This window comes from Lepus europaeus, chromosome 10 (assembly GCF_033115175.1).
Source record: "Lepus europaeus isolate LE1 chromosome 10, mLepTim1.pri, whole genome shotgun sequence".
Taxonomy (NCBI): Eukaryota; Metazoa; Chordata; class Mammalia; order Lagomorpha; family Leporidae; genus Lepus; species Lepus europaeus.
The window spans coordinates 7,510,948-7,531,364 of record NC_084836.1 but is presented as its reverse complement, the minus strand read 5'-3'; the positions used below and the strand labels follow the sequence as shown (position 1 = coordinate 7,531,364).

At 48.4% G+C, this 20,417-nt stretch overlaps 1 protein-coding gene across 2 annotated transcripts in view; it reads left to right on the top strand.

Moving 5' to 3' along the window:
• Nucleotides 1-20,417, top strand: part of TNRC6B (trinucleotide repeat containing adaptor 6B) — a 295,987-nt gene that overhangs the window by 85,847 nt on the left and 189,723 nt on the right. The window contains exon 3 of one of the 2 annotated variants that reach the window (XM_062202813.1): nucleotides 7,850-7,937. In XM_062202813.1, coding sequence (XP_062058797.1) covers nucleotides 7,893-7,937 — 45 coding nt within the window. In that variant the 5' untranslated portion in view covers nucleotides 7,850-7,892. Of the gene's footprint in view, nucleotides 1-7,849; nucleotides 7,938-20,417 lie in introns of those variants that run through there. The other variant, XM_062202815.1, reaches the window with a different exon arrangement.

Below are 20,417 nucleotides of genomic sequence, written 5' to 3'. Positions count from 1 at the left end.
TAGCTAGAGTTTTTTCATGGCCCATGCCTTGGTTGATACTTTCCTCTTTGCTTAGGATTTGGAAGAAAGGGAAAGAATGCAACTTCCTTTTTGTATCTTTCCTATTGGCCTCTTCTCCCAGGCTCCCTTGACAGGATTTCCTTGTCATCTGAGTTCTGATAGCACCTGTTGTTACTGCACTAATAAATTATTCATTATCCTACGTTAGCACTATTTGTATCTGTCTCCTTTACTAGTCCATAAGCCCTTGGAGACTTCTTGGAAAGGCACTAACTTCTTTTTAATGCCTATTGGTTGCTCCTAGACACCTTGCTAGGAGCTGTACATACATTATTTAATTTAATCCTTGTCACACCTCTTCCTGCTCAGTTTTATGGCTAGAAATGCCAAGGATTAGAAAGTTAAGTAACTTGCCCGAGATTACCAAGCTAATGGCAGGAGTGATTCTGCCCCCTCGAAACCAGAGCTCCTTCCATTACACCGCACTGGCCAGCACCATCTGGTGTGTGGTGGTGACTCAGGAAATGTTGACTGAATTGATGTTTACTGCATTTTAAATAAAAAGCATTTTAGTCAATTAAGTCATTCTTACATAGAAACTTACTGAATATCTGACATGCCAGGTTCATGGTTTAAGTAAACTGAATACAGAGATTAACAAGAGAACAATATTGGTGTCAAAGATTTAACAGTCCGATTGCTATTACATAGAGGCATCTTTGAGAGCAAATATATCCAATGCAGTTCCATAATAGAGTTCACACACAGCCCCCTGGGGGCGCTGAAGGAGGACCTGTCACTCTGCCTAGAGCTGGATCAGGAAATACTTCATAAATGCTGGATCCTGAGCGATGAGTAGGGTTCTCCTTGGCAGCTCCAGGGGAGGGAAAGGCAGACAGTGGTGCAGATCCAGCTGCAGGGACCTGAAGCAGTCTGGCGTGTTGGTGACACTGCAAGGGATTCCATGGGACTGGAGCACAAGGAGAGAGAGACGTTAGCAGGTGAGGCCAGACAGGCTGAAGTGAGACCTGCGTCCAGGAGGGCTTCCAAGATACTGAGGTCTTTGCTGGCTTTTACAGGAGACCTCACAGGGAATCTGCATGGTGTTACCCCATGTGGTCGTGAACAACTATGGAGTCCTTCCTGTGTGTGCTGAGCGCAGTGCCAGGGCAAGGCTGTCCATCACTCGCACGGAGGACTCACTGGTGCCAGCCCCAAGGAGAATGATGTGCTGTGGCAGAGAGCAGACTCCAGGCCATCACCGCATCTGCTGGCAGCTCTGGTGCCGTTGTTCACCCTCTGATTATGCTGACTTGACGTTTTCAGGACTCTGAGCACCCACACCTCAGACCCTCTGCCACTCCCTGGCTGGACCGCTCCTCATCATACACTTCTTTTTTCTTAAAGATTTATTGATTTATTTGAAAGTCAGAGTTACACAGAGAGAGAAGGAGAGGCAGGGAGAGAGAGAGGTCTTCTATCCGCTGGTTCATTCCCCAATTGACTGCAATGGCCGGAGCTGCGCGGATCCAAAGCCAGGAGCCAGGAACATCTTCCAGATCTCCCACGTGGATGCAGGGGCCCAAGGACCTGGGCCATCTTCTACTGCTTTCCCAGGCCATAGCAGAGAGCTGGATCGGAAGTGGAGCAGCCAGGACCCAAACCGGCGTCCATATGGGATGTTGCTCCATTTCCGATCCAGCTCCCTGTTAATGTACGTGGGAAAGCAGTGGAAGGTGGCCTGAGTGCTTGGATCCCTGCAACCCATGCAGGAGACTGGGGTGGAGTTCCAGGCTCCTGGCTTCAGCTTGGTCCCACCCCAGCCATTGCAGCTGTTTTGGGAGTGAACCAGCAGATGGAAGATTTCTCTCTCTCTAACTCTGCCTTTTAAATAAATAAATAAATATTTCAAGAATGCAAAATTATGATAACAAGATTACTGGGGAAATAAGACTGATAAAGAAAGCTGAACTTAATTCTGAGGGAAGACAGGTATGTAAGTAGGGACCCAGGGGGATGCAATGAATACTATTATCTACCCCTCCCAAGTTCTGAACCAATAGAGGGATAGGGGAGAGGAGTTATGTAGTTAGAGATCAAAATGTCACTTTTTATTTATTACCAATAAAGTTGATATAGGAAAAATGGCTTCTATCTGAGGGCCAGTTGGCACTTTAATTCCAGACTCCAGGACTTAGCAAGTTTGTTCACCCAGCAGCACTGATATGCAGTAAATCCGCCTAGAATAGGGAAGATACAGGCAGGACAGGCAACCCCAAAGGAAGAGGAAGGGAAAGGGGCCAGACAGTGCGAGTCTGGTTTCTTCTTCCAGACTCACTCATCAGCTGAGTCACTTCTCCCCCGATGGCATGCATCAGGGGTGTCATCAGGGCAGCAATCGTAAAAGCTTGATACTGTCCCATGTGGGGCAAGGCATCAAGAGTCAGCGAAGGTTTTTCTCTGCTGACTTTCCCCAGCTCTGTCTTTGAGTGCATTGGTCTTTTTTTTTTTTAATGAAGATTTTTTTTTCTTTTTAAAGATTTATTTATTTATTTTTTCATTTGAAAGTCAGAGTTACACAAAGAGAAGAGAGGTGGAGAAAGAGAGAGGTCCTCCATCTGATGGTTCACTCCCCAAATGGCCACAATGGCTGGAGCTGAGCCAATCTGAAACCAGGAGCCAGGAGTTTCTTCCTGGTCTCCCACATGGATGCAGGAGCCCAAGGACTTGGGCCATTCTCCACTATGGCTTTCCCAGGCCATAGCAGGGAGCTGGATTGGAAGTGGAGCAGCTGGGTCTCAAACCAGCGTCCATATGGGATGCCAGCGCTTTAGGCCAGGGCGTTGACCCACTGTGCCACAGCACTGGCCCCTAAAGATTTATTTTATTTATTTGGAATACAGAGTTACAGAGAGAGGTAGAGCCAGAGAGAAACAGGGAGAGGTCTTCCATCCAGTGGTTCCCCAGATAACCATCCAGTAGTTCCCCAGATAACCACAAAGTCCAGAGCTGAGCTGATCCAAAGCTAGGAGCCAGGAGCTTCTTCCAGGTCTCCCACACGGGTGCAGGGGCCCAAGGACTTGGGCCATCCTCTACTGCTTTCCCAGGCCATAGCAGAGAGCTGGATCAGAAGTGGAGCAGAACCAGAAGATCGGAAGTGGACTTGAACCGGCGCCCACATGAGATGCTGGTGCTGCAGTCTGGGGCTTTAACCTTCTGCACCACAACGCCGGCCCAAGTGCATTGGTGCATTGGTCTTAATCAGTAAGCCTGAGTCAGCCTGGGCATGCCTAGTTCTCTTCTGCTTTCCATCTGTCTGTCTTTCCTTCTGTCTGTCCTCCTTCCATCAGAAACCTCCTCATTTCCATTTTGCTTCTGAGTCACCCATATAAACCCAGGTTTTGTGATGCCTGTGCTGTTTGAAAGTCACCTTCTTTGCAGTTATATGCAGCAGATCATCAGTCTACATTTGCTGACTAAAAGGGCCTGTGTGAAGAAAGTCTCTTCAAAGTCTAATCTTTGCCTCAGCCCTGCCTGCTTAGGAAGAGCTGTGCTGGCATAATTCAAGCCAAGCGCAGGTCTCCATGTGCTGAAGCCGCCAGGCCCAGTTCCTTGTTCCCTCTGTTGAAGTCTGCACAGTGGTGTTTGCTTGCGAGGCCGGAGGAGCCAGTGCACCCTGAGGCCACCTAAGCAGCTGACGACATTTCCCTGAGCTTTCAGTCCCGCCACCCCATGGCCACACCCTCTGTGGCTCATTTCTTGGTGAGGCCTGTGAAGCCCCCAAACCTTTGTGAAGGCTTCTGTGCCTGGCGCTCCCAGCCTGGTCTCTATAGAAACAGCCATTTACCTGCGGCAAAGTTGCCTTAACTACGATCACCACTAGGGTCAAAATACTGTGTGGCTGTGGCTTACAAACCACTAATGCAGCCTCAGGAGCTGAAAACTGGTGCCCAACTTGTGTGGCCTAATGTAAACTTCTCCTAGAAAACACTCTGGCCATCCACAGCCCAGGCCCTGGCCCCAGAAAAAGCCTCAGAAATCCCACATGTGATTTATTACTCCCTGGAATATGACATCATCTCTGCTTGTCACGGTTCCAGTTCCATCACCAGACGTCAGGGTCTTTGAGACCCAGTAAATAGCACTGCTCTTCCCCTGAGTGAGCTGTATTCCAGCTGAGAGATGGGTACGAGGAGGCGTTCGGGAGGCCACCGCTTGCCTCTGTCACTGTTGAGCTGTTTCGGAGAACGTGACTTCATCTACAGGCAAGTGAACTTGTTGACATGGAACCCAGAACCCAGCAGATGGATAAGGTCGCGGCCGGCTGGGAGCGTCCTGTGTGTGTGGGGGCTGGAGCCAGGAGCACTGTTGTGCTCCCTGGGGCAGCTGGCTTCCAGAGAAAGCGGAAGAAGGGGCTGAGCTCCGCCTGTCTTCTCTCATGTTCCGAACCCACATTCAGCTAAGATCCTGTACCTCCTCTGGCGTGGAGTGTGTGCAGGTGGTGGGGAGCCAGCAGGGAAAGCTCCGGGAATGGGCAGCCGCCTTCCTCTCCCACAGCACAGCTCCAGGGCCTGGCTGAGCACAGCTGGGGACGGAAGAATGCAGAGGAGCGGAAGGTCTCTGTGAGTGGGCCGTCTACATCGCTTACTTAGCACCTGCCTGTGGGTCCTGAGTACCAGGTGTAGGTGTGCTATCAGCTAGTCCTCAGAACAACCATTACCGCCAAGTTTCCACAGGGAAGCTGAGACTGTCCTTTTCTCTATGTGGGCCTGACTTACAGGTACAGCCACAGTCACTGCTCCCTGTCCCTCCCAGTCCTGCACCTGAGTGGTTCAGGTCCTCGGCTAGTGTCCCTGAACGATTTCTGCTGTGAGCACACTGGGACGTAGAGGTCTGGGGAAGGAGAGTGATGCTTACTTGGGCCCTGGTGAGTGGCCCAAGGATAGGGTGGGATCTTGTGAAGAGATGCTGGATCTTAGGAAGTGAATGTAGGGGCACGAGTCAGTCGTTGATAAAGCCTTGAAGGTGGAGGTGGGAGGGCCTAGGGAATACAGAGGACAGAGTTCAGTGTTGGGGGAGGAGTCGGCGAGAGCAAACAGCTGTGGCTGTTGAAGAAGAGGGAGCTGCTGCAGTTGGGCAAGTCATGCTGAAGAGATGTAAGAAAGATGGACCGGAGCATCCGGAAAGGACAAAGTAAGCAAGCCGTAGCAGATGGAGAAGCCTGCAATGTGAGAGCAGGGGCCTCTTCCGAAGAGTCCCCACCACTGCCTACCCCCCCTTCTTCCCGCCCTCTTGTTTCCTGCCAGGACCTCCCCCTGGCTGAGCCCAGCCAGCAGCAAGTTGAGCATGGGACACACAAGCAGGCAGCATGGATCTGGGCCAAGCAGAGAGTGAAGAGCTCCGGATCCCGGGCTGTGCCTGAGCCAGGGCCTGGGGGCGTGCATGGTGCTCTCAGCTCAGCCACTCCGATAATGCATCATCTGTGGAATGCAGCTGATTTTGGTGAAGTGGGAGAACGTGAACACATTTGGGGAGCAGTCTGCATAGCAAATCCTTCTGGACTTGTTGTTAGGTTTTTCTGGAGCTGTGAACTTCATTCTCAAGGAAAGAGCAGTTCAGTTTTTGTGTGAGTGTTATTAACAGGTGAGGGGCAAATGCTGTCCCTCTTTTTTTTTTTTTTTTTTTTGACAGGCAGAGTGGACAGTGAGAGAGAGAGACAGAGAGAAAGGTCTTCCTTTGCCTTTGGTTCACCCTCCAATGGCCGCTGCGGCCAGCGCATCTCGCTGATCCGAAGGCAGGAGCCAGGTGCTTCTCCTGGTCTCCCATGCAGGTGCCATCCTCTACTGCACTCCCGGGCCATAGCAGAGAGCTGGCCTGGAAGAGGGGCAACCGGGACAGAATCCGGCGCCCCTACCGGGACTAGAACCTGGGGTGCCAGCGCTGCAGGTGGAGGATTAGCCTAGTGAGCTGCGGCGCCAGCCATGCTGTTCCTCTTGCTGTGGGCATCCTGTGGGTCTCATAGGGAGTGGGTGGTGTTGGTCCATCTGAGAGTGAGGGATTACAGGCTGATTGAGAGCTTCCACTGTGCTAGTTTCACATTTCGCATCACACAAATACACAGTCTTTCCCAAAAAAGTCTTGTTTGGTGCATATAGCAGATAACCTGATACCCCTTCCCACCCACCAGCAAGGAGACAGCTTCCTGGAATGACATCTTGATCTCAGCTCGAGGCTGACTGAGCAGGTCACCAGGCTGTGGTGCGTTTGTAGAGAGATGTCTACACACACGCAACAGAAATTCACCAGCTAGTGTCTTTTTGAAGCTTACAGTTTGTTGCTATGAGACTTTTAAAGTATTTTCCCGAGAGTCATGATGAAAAAAATAAATTATACTGCCTTATGTAAAAACAAATAAATAAAAAATAAAGCCTTTGTCAGACTTGTCAGTGACCATGCCTGCATTGTGATAGATTTGTGTCTGTTGATCATTCCGTGATAAATACATATCGAATGCATTAATAGAGATTCAGGAGTTTTGGCACATTTTAATTCTCAGAATTTTAAACTTTTGCTTGACTCGTTCTTGGAGGAAAAATTATGGCTTTTTCTTGTTTTGCCCCATAGAGAGTCTAATCTCCTATAAAAAATAAGTGGGGTAGGGCTTTAGCTTAGTGATTAAGACACCTGTGTCTCATATCTGAGTACCTGGGTTTGAGACCCTGCTCTAGTTCCTGAAATCCAGCTTCCTATTAATGTGGACCCTGGGAGGAGTGGTGATGTGTCAGATAATTGGGTTCCTGTTACCTGCTTGGGAAGCCTGGACTGAGTGCCTGACCGTTGCCCAGCTCCAGCTGTTGAGGGCATCTGGGGAGTCAGCCAGAAGACGGGAGCTCTCGTCAGTCTGCCTTTCTGCCTCATGATAAATAAATTAAAAGAAATTTTTAATCAACTGGCAGTTTATTAGGCATATTTGCTTAAAGTAAATGAGATTAGCCATTAAAATGTTTCTTAACTTCAATTTAAAAAAATGTTGAACATAAATTATAAAGCCAAGAAGCCCAGCAGTTCCTGTAGCCCACTTAGTATCCAGGTGGTGCAAACTACTGCAGCGTATCTTCCCAGGGCATCCATTCTGCAGGTTGACATCCCTAAGAGTTGTTGAAGATTTCCACAGTTGGGGCCGGCACTATGGCATAGCAGGTAAAGCCACTGCCTGCAGTGCCGGCATTCCATATAGGTGCCCGTTTGAGACCCGGCTGCTCCACTTCTGATCCAGCTCCCTGCTACGGCCTGGGAAAGCAGTAGAAGATGGCTCAGGTCCTTGGGCCCCTGCACCCACGTGAGAGACCCAGAAGAAGCTCCTGGCTTCGGATCGGTGCAGCTCCAGCCAGTGTGGCCAGTTGAGGAGTGAACCAATGGATGGAAGACTTCTCTCTCTGTGTAAATCTGACTTTCAAATAAATAAATAAATCTTTAAAAAAAAAAAAAAAAAGATTTCCACAGTCTCTCTGCCAGAAGCCAAGTGAAACAGGGGCAGAAATGTAGAACTGTCAGTGTCCAGTGCCGCAAGCCTTTCCTTGCTGTCCTGCCCCACGGTGGGGAGCGTCCCACCGTCCTACATCCCTCCTGCCTTCCTCAGATGTATGTGCGCATGCACATATGTGGACACGTCACATACGTGTCACATACACATGCATGCAATTGCATATACCACACATGCACATACACATCACACGCACACAGGTCTAAGCTGCTTAATGCTCTTGGTGACAGAACTTTAGTCTAAACTTTTGGAAAAAAAAACAATTTTTACCCTGAATCCTTATGTGTTCTTTTTCTTGTGTCCTAGGCGGCGGCTGTGTTTCCACAAAGCTCGTGCAGCGTCCACTGCCATGCAGACCACGGAAGGGGAGGCGCCGGGAGAGGGCAGTTCCAAGGTCAGCACGTTGTGTCGTGTCCACCCGGCGGCCTGCTGGAGGTCGACATTGGAGGCTGGGGAGGAGCACAGTGGGAGTCTTGTGTCAGGAGAAGTTACACTGGTTTAAATTTGGACCTAAGCTAAGACCAGAAAGCGTTTTTTCTCCTCAGTATACATTTTTGTTATGCTACGTGACTAATTGAAAACATACTTCACTGCGCTACAGAGGACTTGGCAGTTCATTTCTCGAATATTAGTACTGTACCTTTTAAGTTCTGTTAGGAAAGTTACATAGCCTTTGAAAATTAAAACAAGCTGGAAGTACAGAAAGGAAAGGCAGAAGCCTGCTCTTAATCCTGCTGTGCAGGGGTAGGCACGAGCGATTTTTAGACACTTTTCCATGGTGCATTTTTAGTTGGTCATTTGTTCGTCTGGTTTCTCATGTAAAGCTGGGGGACCTGTCTTCCACACACCCTGTGTGACCATGGCTGCCTGTGCCTCCACACCTCTGTGTCCTGCTTTTCCTTGGCTCCTCCCTGGCCTGGTTCCATGGAGCTCTTAGGATCCCCTTGCTCCCTCGCTGTCCTTCTCCCCACTCGGAGTTGTCTCTGGTTCTCCCTGGGAGCTCCTGAGGGGGGTCTCCTGTTTCCTGAACAGCCCCCAGCAACCGTGGTTGCATTATCCTTTGTCCCAGATCCACCCGAAGGACCCTCTGCTGCCACCATTCCCCCTACCCTGGCCTGTCGTCTCTGCGGGAGCAGGAGCCCCACGTATCACGCTAAGTGAAAGAAGCCAGGCACGGACAGACACACATTGTTTGATTTCATGTTTGTGACATGTGTGGAGTAGGCTAGTGGTTTCTGGGGACTGAGGAGTGGATGGCACAGACTGCTCAGTGGCTCTGTGTATCCGTTTAGATGATGAAAATGTGTTGGAACCAGGTGGAGGTTTTGGGCTTCACAAAATCGTAAGCATGCTAAATGACATTAATTGTCCATCTTAAAATGTTCTTTTTATGTTAGGTAAATTTCACATCAATAAGTCATTAAAATTTTGGAAAAGGAAATAGAATGTGACCGGCTTCCCATCACATCAGCTCTCACTGCCTGTTGGCCTGTGCCATCACTGGATTTAGGGAGGCCATGCCCTCCTCACCTCTGCAGAACTTTCTGAGGGGGGTCAGAGAAGCAACTGCTCCTGCCCAGTCACTTTCACTTCTTTGTGAGCCCCTACAGGGCCGAGCAGAAGGACTTGTGCTGTCCTGTGCTCTTGTGCTGTTCTTTCTCACCAAATCTCCTTCCTCCTGAGCCAGAGCAGAACTGTAGACATACGTACACCTGCCTCTCTTCGAGGCTGCGCAGAACCAGTGAGACACACACGTCGCTCTAGGAACCTCCTCAGCACACACTCAGGACATGTAAGATCCACACCCCAGGCTTTCCGAAGGGTGCATCTACCCTTCCAAAGTTCCTAATTTATTGATCTATAACAAAATACTAAATTAAGGAAGACTGGGTTCTTGGATCCTTTGGCTAGTGCGTTTACATTGTGGGAAATTGCTTGGTAAGCCTGTAGCTAGACCAATGTAGAAGGTTTTATTGTGCCATAAACTCAGTTTCTACCTTCTTCTTGGGGGGAAAAGACTAGCTGTCTTGATTTTTTTTTTTTAATTACTGAAGTATCAGTTCAGAATCAACTAGACTAAGGATAAAAGACCTTTTTTTTTTTTTTTTTTTTTTTTTTTTGGGACAGGCAGAGTGGACAGTGAGAGAGAGAGACAGAGAGAAAGGTCTTCCTTTTTCCGTTGATTCACCCTCCAATGGCCACTGTGGCAGGTGCGCCGCGGCTGGTGCACTGTGCTGATCCGAAGCCAGGAGCCAGGTGCTTCTCCTGGTCTCCCATGAGGATGCAGGGCCCAAGCACTTGGGCCATCCTCCACTGCACTCCCAGGCCATAGCAGAGAGCTGGACAGGAAGAGGAGCAACCGGGACAGAATCCAGCACCCCGACTGGGACTAGAACCCGGTGTGCCGGCGCCAAAGGTGGAGGATTAGCCTATTGAGCCAAGGCGCCGGCCAAGACCATTCTTTTTATCCTTGGAGTAACTAGATACTTCTGTCCTCAGGAAGTCGTTTACAACTTCAGCTTCGTCAGTCCTAGTTTAGTTTGGGTTTTTGTGGCGTCCTTCTCCCTCGCCACATATTTTCTTTTGGTTTAAAACCTTACATTTGGGATGATTTCATGTTAGTGCAGGAAATTGCCATAGTACTATGACGCTGTAACATGTGGATGTCTGTTAATAGGAAGAAACCAGAAAAGATTTGTTTATGAGGGCAAATAGGGAATTTTCTACAAACATAGTGATTGTGAGCTAAACCAAGTTTTTTCCAATAAATCTTAAGCATGTGTTATCAGGGATATAACATGAGCCAAAAAAGACATAGTTCCTACTCTCAACATGGTTACATTTTAGTGAGATACATAAGTACATATAAGTGAAGATGATAACGAAAGGCTAGGGTAAGTATTACACAGAAAATAAAATAAAGCCCTGTCGTGTGGGGTGTCTGAAAGGGTGAACTCAGGCAGTCAAGGAGGGAGCTGGATGAGAGCGAAAGGACAGGTGCCTCCTGCGTGAGAGCTGGAAGAGCCACGTTCTGGACAGAGGACAGAGGAGCAGCTGTCAGAGCTCCTGGCCTCTCCCAAGAAGTGTAGGAAACCCTGGTGGCCTCGGACGTGGGATGCTTTGGAGGCAGAGCTGCGCTGGGAACTTCTCAAGAGAAATTCCAGAAGAGCTGCAGTTGGCAACATCAGCTGCTGCCATGCAGCCGGGGAGGCTGAGCACTGAGAAGTGGCATCTGGGTTTTTCTTTTGCTTTGTTTTCCTGTAAAGACTTATTTTATTTGAACGGTACAGTGGCAGAAAGGACAGAGACAGAGAGATCTTCCATCTGCTGGTTCATTACCCAAAAGGCTGTGACAGGGTGAGGCAGGCTGAAGCCGGGAGCCAGGAACTCCATGCAAGTCTCCAACATGGATTGCAGGGGCCCAAGTCATTGGGCCATCTTCTGCTGCCTTCCCAGGTGCATTTTCAGGAAGCAGAGCAACTGGAACTTGAACCCTGGGGTGGGATGCCAGAGTTGCAGGGGGAGGGCAGATACTTAACCTACTGTGCCACATTGCCAGCCCTTTTTTAAGAATTAGTAGGGGTGAGCTCTGTTGTGTAACAGGTTAAGCTGACACCTGCAGTGCTGGCATCCCATATGAGTGCCAGTTCAAGTCCTGGCTGCTCCACTTCCTATCCAGCTCCCTACTAAGACAGAGAGGTCTTCCATCCGCTGGTCCACTCCCCAAATGGTCACAACAGCCAAAGCTGGGCTGATCTGAAGCCAGGAGCTTCCTCCAGGTCTTCCACACAGGTGCAGGGGCCCAAGGTCTTGGACCATTCTCCACTGCTTTCCCAGGCTATAGCAGAGAGCTGGATGGGAAGTGGAGCAGCCAGGACTGTAACTGGTGCCCATATGGGATGCCGGCACTGAAGGTGGCAGCTTTACCCAGTTTGCCACAGTGCCGGCCCCATAAATAAATCTTTCTATTTCTTTAAGATTTATTTTTTTTTTTTTTACTTGAGAGTCAGAATTACACATAGAGAGGAGAGGCAGAGAGAGAGAGAGGTCTTCCATCCGATGGCTCACTCCCCAATTGGCCGCAACAGTCGGAACTGTGCCAATCCGAAGCTAGGAGCCAGGAACTTCTTCCAGGTCTCCCACGTGGTGCAGGGGCCCAAGGACTTGGGCCATCCTCTGCTGCTATCCCAGTCCATAGCAGAGAGCTGGATTGGAAGAGGAGCAGCCGGGACTAGAACCGGTGCCTACATGGCATGTTGGCGCTTCAGGCCAGGGCATTAACCTGCTGCGCCACAGTGCTGGCATCAATAAATAAATCTTAAAAAGAAAAAAAAAAAACCTAGTAAAAGAGAAAGTAAACCAGAAGATATTTTGGAGAGATGAATATGTTCTACATCTGATAGGGCTGCTACATACAATTATTATAATCAAACACAGTTGTAGGAATGGGGTGGGGGGAGGGATTGATTGGCACAGTGGTTCAAGACACACAAGACACAGCTTCCCACATCCCATATCAGAATTCCTGAGTTTGAGTCCGGCTCTGTTTTTCATTCCGCTTCCTGCAAATGCACACTCTGGAAGGCAGCAGATAATGGCTCAAGTACCTGGGTCCTGTCACTCGCATGGAAAGATCCAGATGAAGTTCCAGGCTCCTGGCTTCAACGTGGCCCAGGCCCTGGTTGGTGAAGGCATTTGGAAAATGAACCAGCTGGTAGATTTCTTTCTCTTTCTGCCTTTCGAATAAATAAAAATTTTAGAAAATATTAAAATTACAACATAGGTACATTTTATCTGATGAAACTGTAAAGTGACAATTGAGTAGGGGTGGAGAGTAGGGTAGAGGACTGGGTAGAACAGAAGGCAGAGTGCTGACACCTGTTGATGCTTAGGGATAGGTTACATTGGGGTGCCTTTGTATTTGTTTTGTATATGTTTGAAGTTTTCCATTATAGGAAAGATTTTAAAAAGAAGTTACTAATGGAGTTGAAGTGTGCCATTTCACTGGGGGAGGAAGAGCAGAAACCAGGGTTTATGGGTCAAAGGGAAATTAAATGGTAAAAAAGGAAGAGGGTGGCTAACATCTCCCATGCATCTTTAGGAAATTTGGAAGTAAAAGGAGATGGAGTTAGTGGAAGATTCCAAACTGCAGGACATCTGTGCACATTGAGAAGAGAGAGAAGAAACCAAGAAGGCAGTGTGCAAAGGGTGCATCAGGTTCACAAGCCAGAGGGAACTCTGTTTTGCTCACTTCTGTTTGGTGGTAGCGGGTATTGGGAGGAGGAAAGGAAGAAAGTGGGTTAGGCTCTCTTCATGTTGTCTGGGAGATAGAAGTCGTCTTTACTTGGGGAGTACCTAAAATGACAAGTTCAGACTTCTTATTAAGGGAAAGTTTAGGAACTGAAGTCAGAGATAAAATGTTAAGAACAGTTAATATCCTCTCTCTCTCTCTCAAATAGATGAAACATAAATAAACATTTAAGAAAAGGAAGGTGGGCATGTGACACAACAGGTTAAGCCACTGCTTGGGGTGCCTATATCTCATGTCGGAGTGCCTGAGTGAAGTCCGAGCGTCTCTGCTTCCAATCTAGCTTCCTGCTAATACTCCTGGGAGGCAGCAGATTATGCCTTAAGTGCTTGAGTCCCTGCCACCTACTTGGGAAATGGGGATGGAGTTCCTGGCTCCTGGCTTTGGCCTGGCCCCTAGCCCTGACTATTGTGGGCATTTAGTGAGTGAACCAATAGTGAACCATTCTGTTTCCTCTCCTCGCGCCCCCCCCCCAGTGGAAACTAAATATGTTCTAAAAAGCATAGTTCGGGGGTCAGCACTGTGGTGCAGTGGGTTAAAGCCCTGTCCTGAAGCGCTGGCATCCCATATGGGCGCCAGTTCGAAACCTGGCTGCTCCACTTCCAATCCAGCTCCCTGCTATGGCCTGGGAAAGCAGAAGATGGACCAGGTCTTTGGGCCCCTGCACCTGTGTAGGAGACCCAGAAGAAGCTTCTGGCTCCTGGCTTCGGATCGGCGCAGCTCTAGCCATTGTGGCCAACTGGGGAGTGAACCATCAGATGGAAGATCTCTTTCTCTCTTTCTCTCTCTTTCTCTGCCTCTCCTTCTCTCTGTGTAACTGTGACTTTCAAGTAAATAAATGAGTTTTTTTTTTTTAAATCTTAGTTAATAACTGAGGTTAGTATGGTTTACAAAGTGCCCAGGTGAGTGTTGTACGGTACACATCAGGGCTGCCTAGGGGTGGGCAGGGCTGGTACAGGAGGCTTTGTGGAGAATGAGGATTTAATGCACAACATCTTCCTTAGTTTTTGCTGGAGAGAGATGTTGTTCTTCAGGAGTTGGGAAGCACGGATCCTGATCCCTTGAGTACAGGACAGTTGTCTTGCTCTACTGGGAAGACAGAACAGAGCCCGTGCAGCAGGCTCCCGAGGCACTGCTGCATGCAGACCCTAGACGGCTCCTAGACGGCAGACCCTAGACAGTTTCACACCAGGGTCCTTTCCGTTTCTCTTTATTTGTTTTCAGCCCTTCTCCTCCTCTCTCACCCTTCTCCAGGCATTTACTGAGAGCCTCACGTTAGTTTAGAACTGGTTTTACTCCCCAGAGTGGCCACCAGGATACAATTCCATGTGACCTGGCGCATTCTCAGAAAGTGCTGCTGGTCTGGTTGCGTCTGTCCTAGTGACTGAGGGGAGACGGAGTGGCATCCCTGGGGACTCAGAAACCCCTGCACGCAGGCTCTGCAGAACGGTGACGATTCTCTTCTTTTCCCACGATTCTCTATATTTTCTGCAGGGCTGATTGGATTTCCCTGCTGTGCATGTGAAAGAGAAAACTGAGTAGAACTAATTCAGTTACCCAGACATCTGTCCTGTTTATCCATACTTTCAGAAGTTAAACATGAAAGTTACGCTCTGTAAAAAGTCTGACGTGGGTGTTTGGTGTAGCCATTAAAATCGCCACTCGTTCTGCCCGCGTCCCAGATCAGAGCGTGGGATTTTGAGTCCCCACTCTTTTTCTGGTCCAGCTTCCTATACCCTGAGACGAGCAGGGGATGGCTCAAGTGCTGTCCCAGCTGATATACTTTGGTAGTCACTCAGTTAATTATTTAATTCAACAAACACTTAACTGGGAACCTCGTATTTGCTGTTGTCCAGCATATGGGCATGTAACATTTTGTAAGATGTGGCCTTTGCCTGTTCGGAACTTTCAGTTGTGGTGAGAGAGGTAACCCTCCAGTTTGGATTATGACATTGGTGTTAAACGTGTGCCTGTGTCAAAGCAGTGAATTCCTTCTGACGTTAGTGCCATGATGGGGAAGATAACCCTTGATTTGGGTATTGTAGGGAAGGTGTCTTGCTGTTTGTTTTATTGGTTTGTTGGTGAGTGGGTGGGGATGAGAGAAGGGTGTTGCAAGCTGAGTTGGAGACACTGGGGTGCTACCCACGTGGCAGTGTCTGTCAACCAGGTACAGTTATGGGGTGGAGCCAGGATAGGACAGGGCTAGAGATGGAGAATTGGGAATCACTCAATTTAGTAGTTGAGAGCTGGGCATTTGGCCTAGCAATTAAGTCCCCCACGTCCCCCACTGGAGTAGCTGGGTTCAGATCCTGGTCCTGGCTCCGCATTTCAGCTTCTATCCAATGTGGACATTGGACGGCAGTGGTATTAGCTCGAGTAGTTGGGTATCTGCCACTCATGTGGTAGACCTGGATTGAATTTGGCTCTGCCCAGCCCTGGCTATTGCAGGCATTTGGGAAAGGAACCAGCACATGGGAGCTCTGTCTCTTTTCCTCTCAAATAAATAAAATTTAAAAATTAACAGTTGGGACCGGCGCCGCGGCTCACTAGGCTAATCCTCCGCCTTGTAGCGCCGGCACACCGGGTTCTAGTCCCGGTTGGGGCACCGATCCTGTCCCAGTTGCCCCTCTTCCAGGCCAGCTCTCTGCTGTGGCCAGGGAGTGCAGTGGAGGATGGCCCAAGTGCTTGGGCCCTGCACCCCATGGGAGACCAGGATAAGCACCTGGCTCCTGGCTTCGGATCAGCGTGGTGCGCCGGCCGCAGTGCACCTACCACGGCGGCCACTGGAGGGTGAACCAACGGCAAAGGAAGACCTTTCTCTCTCTCTCTCTCTCACTGTCCACTCTGCCTGTAAAAAAAAAATTAATTAATTAATTAATTAACAGTTGGAACTATGAGATAAGATGAAATTGCTATGGCTGAATGTGAGCAGAGAGGTCCAAGGACAGAACCTGGGGAAATGTATGTTTAGGCAATCCTAAAAGAAAGGGAAACAGCGATATCTTTCAAGCAGCAAATCCATCTCAAATCTCTTTTTGTCAGGTTTATAGTGAATAAGACTTTCAAGGTGTGTACCTCAAAGAATGTGCATTCTTTGTTGGGGAGACAGATGACAAGACACAGGGACAAGAGTGCTAAGCTGTTTGCCAGGCTAAGCTGTGTGTTCCAGGAGTTGGCTCTCGAGCTGATGCCCGAGTGGCAGGAGGAAGCTCTCTCACAACCACACGTGAGCTTTCTGAGTCAGGAACGACCCAGAGACCCTAAGATGGATGAAGGAGAGGAGGAGCAGCAGGAGAGTGCAGCCCAGGGCAAAGCAGATTTTCACAGTAGAGGTGGCTGGCTGCTGTGTTACACGTCATTCAGAGGGCAGAGAGAAACGGCCGCCCAGAGCGGATGTTCTGTGTAGTGAGGAAGACTGGAGCTGAGAGCAGGGCTGCAGATAGCTGTACCCCCGCTCACAGCCACACACAGGTGGATGTGCTCCACGCCTGACAGTGGGCGAGGAGTGAACAAGCACATTTTGCTGTGTGCCTAGGATGGGATGTTACTCGGCCTTAAAAAGGAAGGGAGTTCTGGCGTACGCTACAAAACAGGTGACCCTTGAGATAGTACACCAAGTGAAATGAGCCAGTCACAAAGATAAAAATCAAGTGATTTAACTTACGTAAGGTTCTGGAGGACCCGATTCATAGAAACAGAAGGTAGGTAAATCACCAGGACTGGTGGGAGCGAGGAATGAAGACAGAGTCACTGCCAGCAGGGATGGGGAACGTTTATTCTGCCAGGCACCATTTGGATATTTATAACATCATTTGCAGGACATTTAAAATTATCAACTTAAAATTAGGCTGCTGTAGGTTTATTGAATTTCAGGTCCTGCCTGTGGTTGCCTTGGCAGAGACAGACCAAATGATTTCACAGCCTGTGGGCCAGATGTTCCCCACCGCTGGAAGGAGCCCAGAGTTTCAGATGTTTCGGTTGGGGAAGATGAAGTTTTGGAGATAGATGGTGGTGCTGGCTGCAGAGCGGTGTGAACAGTCTCCACACCCTGAGCTGTACACTGTGGAGTGGCTCGTGGAGGACGGGCCTTGGAGCAGTGGTTTTGACTTCACTTGGGATGCCTGCATCCTGTATAGAGAGCCTGGGCTCGAGTCACAGCTCTGCTCCCGATTCCAGCTCCCTGTTGGTGCACACCTGGAAGGCAGCAGGTGATGGCTCAAGGGACTTGGATCCTTGCCCCAGTTAACATTAGATTTAATAGTGAAAGACTAAATGCTTTTTTTAGATTAAGAACAAAGAAAAAGGATGAACAATTCCCCCACTCCTGTTCAACATTGTGTTTGTACTTGAGGTTGTAGCCGTGAGAGCAAGGCCAGAAAAAGAGGCATCCAAATTGGAAATGAGTAATTAGAATCATCTTATTAGCAGTCCACATGATTGTCTCATGTAGAAAATCTGACAGAAACTCCAGAAGTGAGCAGTGAGCTTAGCAAGTTGTAGTACGCAAAGTTGATGCACAAATAACAGCTGTGTTTCTATGTACTTGTACTAGCAGTGAGCAGGTTTGGAAATAGAGTCTTTTCAGAGGTGGTCCAGGATAGAGCCCTTATTAAAGAGGGAAGCGTGGACCTGGAGACCGGCAGGCAGGGCAAACGTCATGTGGGGTGAAGGCAGCTGTCTGCAAGCCAGATTCTTCACCCTCAGCCCTCAGGCCAGCCCTGCCTACACCTGGAGTACAGGTTTCGAACTTCCAGAACTGTGAGGTGATCAGTTTCCATTTTTTGAGCCACAAGGTTTATGGTATTTACCCAACAAAAAAGAAGGTGCACATCTTTATGAGGACTTCTCAGAGGATGTCCATAGCAGCTTTATCTGTGAAGGCCAAAATCTGGAAACAGCCCAGACATTCATCAGGTCGTGATGTATTCGAAGCAATGGAATACTGCTCGGCTGTGGAAGAGAAATGAATTAGCAGTACGTTAAACCACGTGCTTCAAAATAATTACGCTCAGCAGTAGGAACCAGACAGAAAAAGAGGCCATGCTGTTTGATACGGACTTATGTGAGCTCTAGAAAATGCAAACTCATGACAGAAAGTGCAGCAATGGCTGCCTGACCCAGAAGAGCAAGACAGAAAAAAGGGACACAAAGGAGCCTTTTGGGTGTCAGACATGTTGTCTTTCTTGTGTTGATGTTTCTGTGTGTGTGTACTTATATGTCAGTGAAAACCACATTATGTACTTTAACTACATGGAGCTTAATATACAAAGGGTCTTCAGAAAGTTAATAGAAAATGGATATTATGAAAAAACTACACATAGCATTCACATTTTTTTCACACCAAGATAAACTTAAATGTTTTATGTACTTATGAGAGGCATAGAAACAGAAAGAATTCTTCTCTTGTCTGCTGGCTCACCCCCTAAATACTCAGCACGGGGCCAAAGCCAGGAGCCAGAAGTCCAATCCAGGCCTTCCATGTGGGTGGCAGAAGCCCAGTTACTTGAACCATCACAGCTGCCTCCCACAATCGCATTAGTGGATAGCTGGAGTCAGGAACCAGAGTCAGGAACCCAGGCACTCCACTGTGAGACACAGGCATCTCAGCCACTAGGCCACACACCAGCCCAATAAACCTACCTTTTAATTCCATTTTCCAAGAACTCCCGGAAGTACTCTCATATTTATGTCAGTTACACTTCATACAACCTTTAAAATCCAAACTTTTTTCAAAAGGAAGCATCCAACAACAAAAAATCTATTGTCAACATCGAAAAGAGCAGTTTTAGAAGAGTAGAAAAAGTAGAGGCAAAAAATTAGGCCTGGACATGGTAGATTAAACCCAGTTCTTAATCTGTTGCCCTTTAAATTCTACTGAAAGTATTTTTAATAAAGTTTTATTTATTTGAGAGTTAGAATTATGCAGAGAAAAGAGAGAGACAGAGAGAGATCATCCATCCACTGGTTCACTCCCCAGATGGCTGCAATGGCCCAGGCTTGGCCAGGATGAAGCCAGGAGCCAGGAGTTTGGCAGGGGCCCAAGCACTTGGGCCATCTTCCCCTACTTTCCCAGACCACTAACAGGGAGCTGGATCTGAAGTGGAGCACCCAGTACTTGAACCGGCACCCATATGGGATGCTGATGTTGCAGGCGGCAGCTTCACCTGCCACGCCAGAGTGCCAGCCTCCCTCTGAAAGTCTTTTTACAAATGATTTTAGCTGGAAGATGCGAATAGAAGAGAAGATGAAGTAGATAAGAGATACCCAACACAATTTTAGAAGCCAGGAAGCTTTTGTAGTAATACGAACAGCAGCAGAGTTGGTTGAAGAAGTCAGAAGCATCAAGGCGCCAGGTACCTTGCCCCTCACATGCAAATGGGAGGGCTGTCCTCCTGTTCTTGGGCAGAAAACTGAGCAATTGAACCTCAGGAAAAACTGAGGGTGAGCGTACGTTTACTACCCAGAAAAAACATGATTAAATAAAAGTCTGTGTGCAGATATGAGACTGAGCCAGCTCTCTTCCCCAAGCCAGTCCCAAAAACTGGAAGCTGTCTTCCGGCTGTCAGGCTGAGGATTGAGGGGTGCATTGGCAATTCACACTGCGGGGAGTGGATCTGCAGATGCAAGCCGTCTGAGGGTTCTCCCAATGAAACAGAAGTCCTGTGTCCCTTCCTGACCACCCTCGAGGAAGCTGACTGCTGGATGCACAGCCCGCTGCCCTCCTCCACACACAAAAGGAGCCTCCACTCTCTTAGTGGCCTTAGTCTTCAATGTCAGTGAGTGGACAGGGGTGACCAGATGCTGGATGATGTGTACCAAACTCCACGAAATTAGATTGCAAGGACCTAGCCAGTATCAGTTCAATAAGTGAAAAAAGGAACCTTCTTGGGTGGTTTGCATTTGTAGAAAACTATCAGACAAAGAGAAGACCTTCTGAATTCCTAGAGAAGAAAAAGGTCACATCCAAAATATTAGGACTTGTGATGATGACTTTGAACTTCTACATGAGCAACCCTGGAGCTGGGAAACAGAGGGGCCTTCACCCTGCGAAAGTTTAGAAGCAAAAACACTGACTACCTTCAGCTGCTCCATTAAGCACGTTAGTAAAATAAGGGTTATTTGTGTGGACAAAATGAGGTCATTTCAGTCATTCAAGACCTCAAAAAACACCTTTATACATCTTTTACCAGGAAATCTCTGGAATCTGTGCTCCACTAAGCCAAGGAATGAGCTGTGAAAGAGAAGGGGTCTCGGAAACACACTTGACCCTCGGAGAGAGGCAGGAATTCCGAGATGAGGGGGGATTCTTCCTGGCAGACGTCAGGGCCTGTGCTTCTGGAGAGCCAAGGTCAGGTCAGAGAACCCCTGAGGACCAGGTGTCTCCCAGGCCAAGAGAGGAAGCTAGTAGATTAGATTACCTGAAGTGTTTGAACGGATGAAGAGGAGAATTAGTGAAAAATACTTAACAAATACTAAGGGAAAAAATGGGGAGAGAGAAAGAATAAAATGAGGAAGCAATAATTGTTGGTTTCAGGGAAAATCAAAGATAATACAAGGAAGGAAATT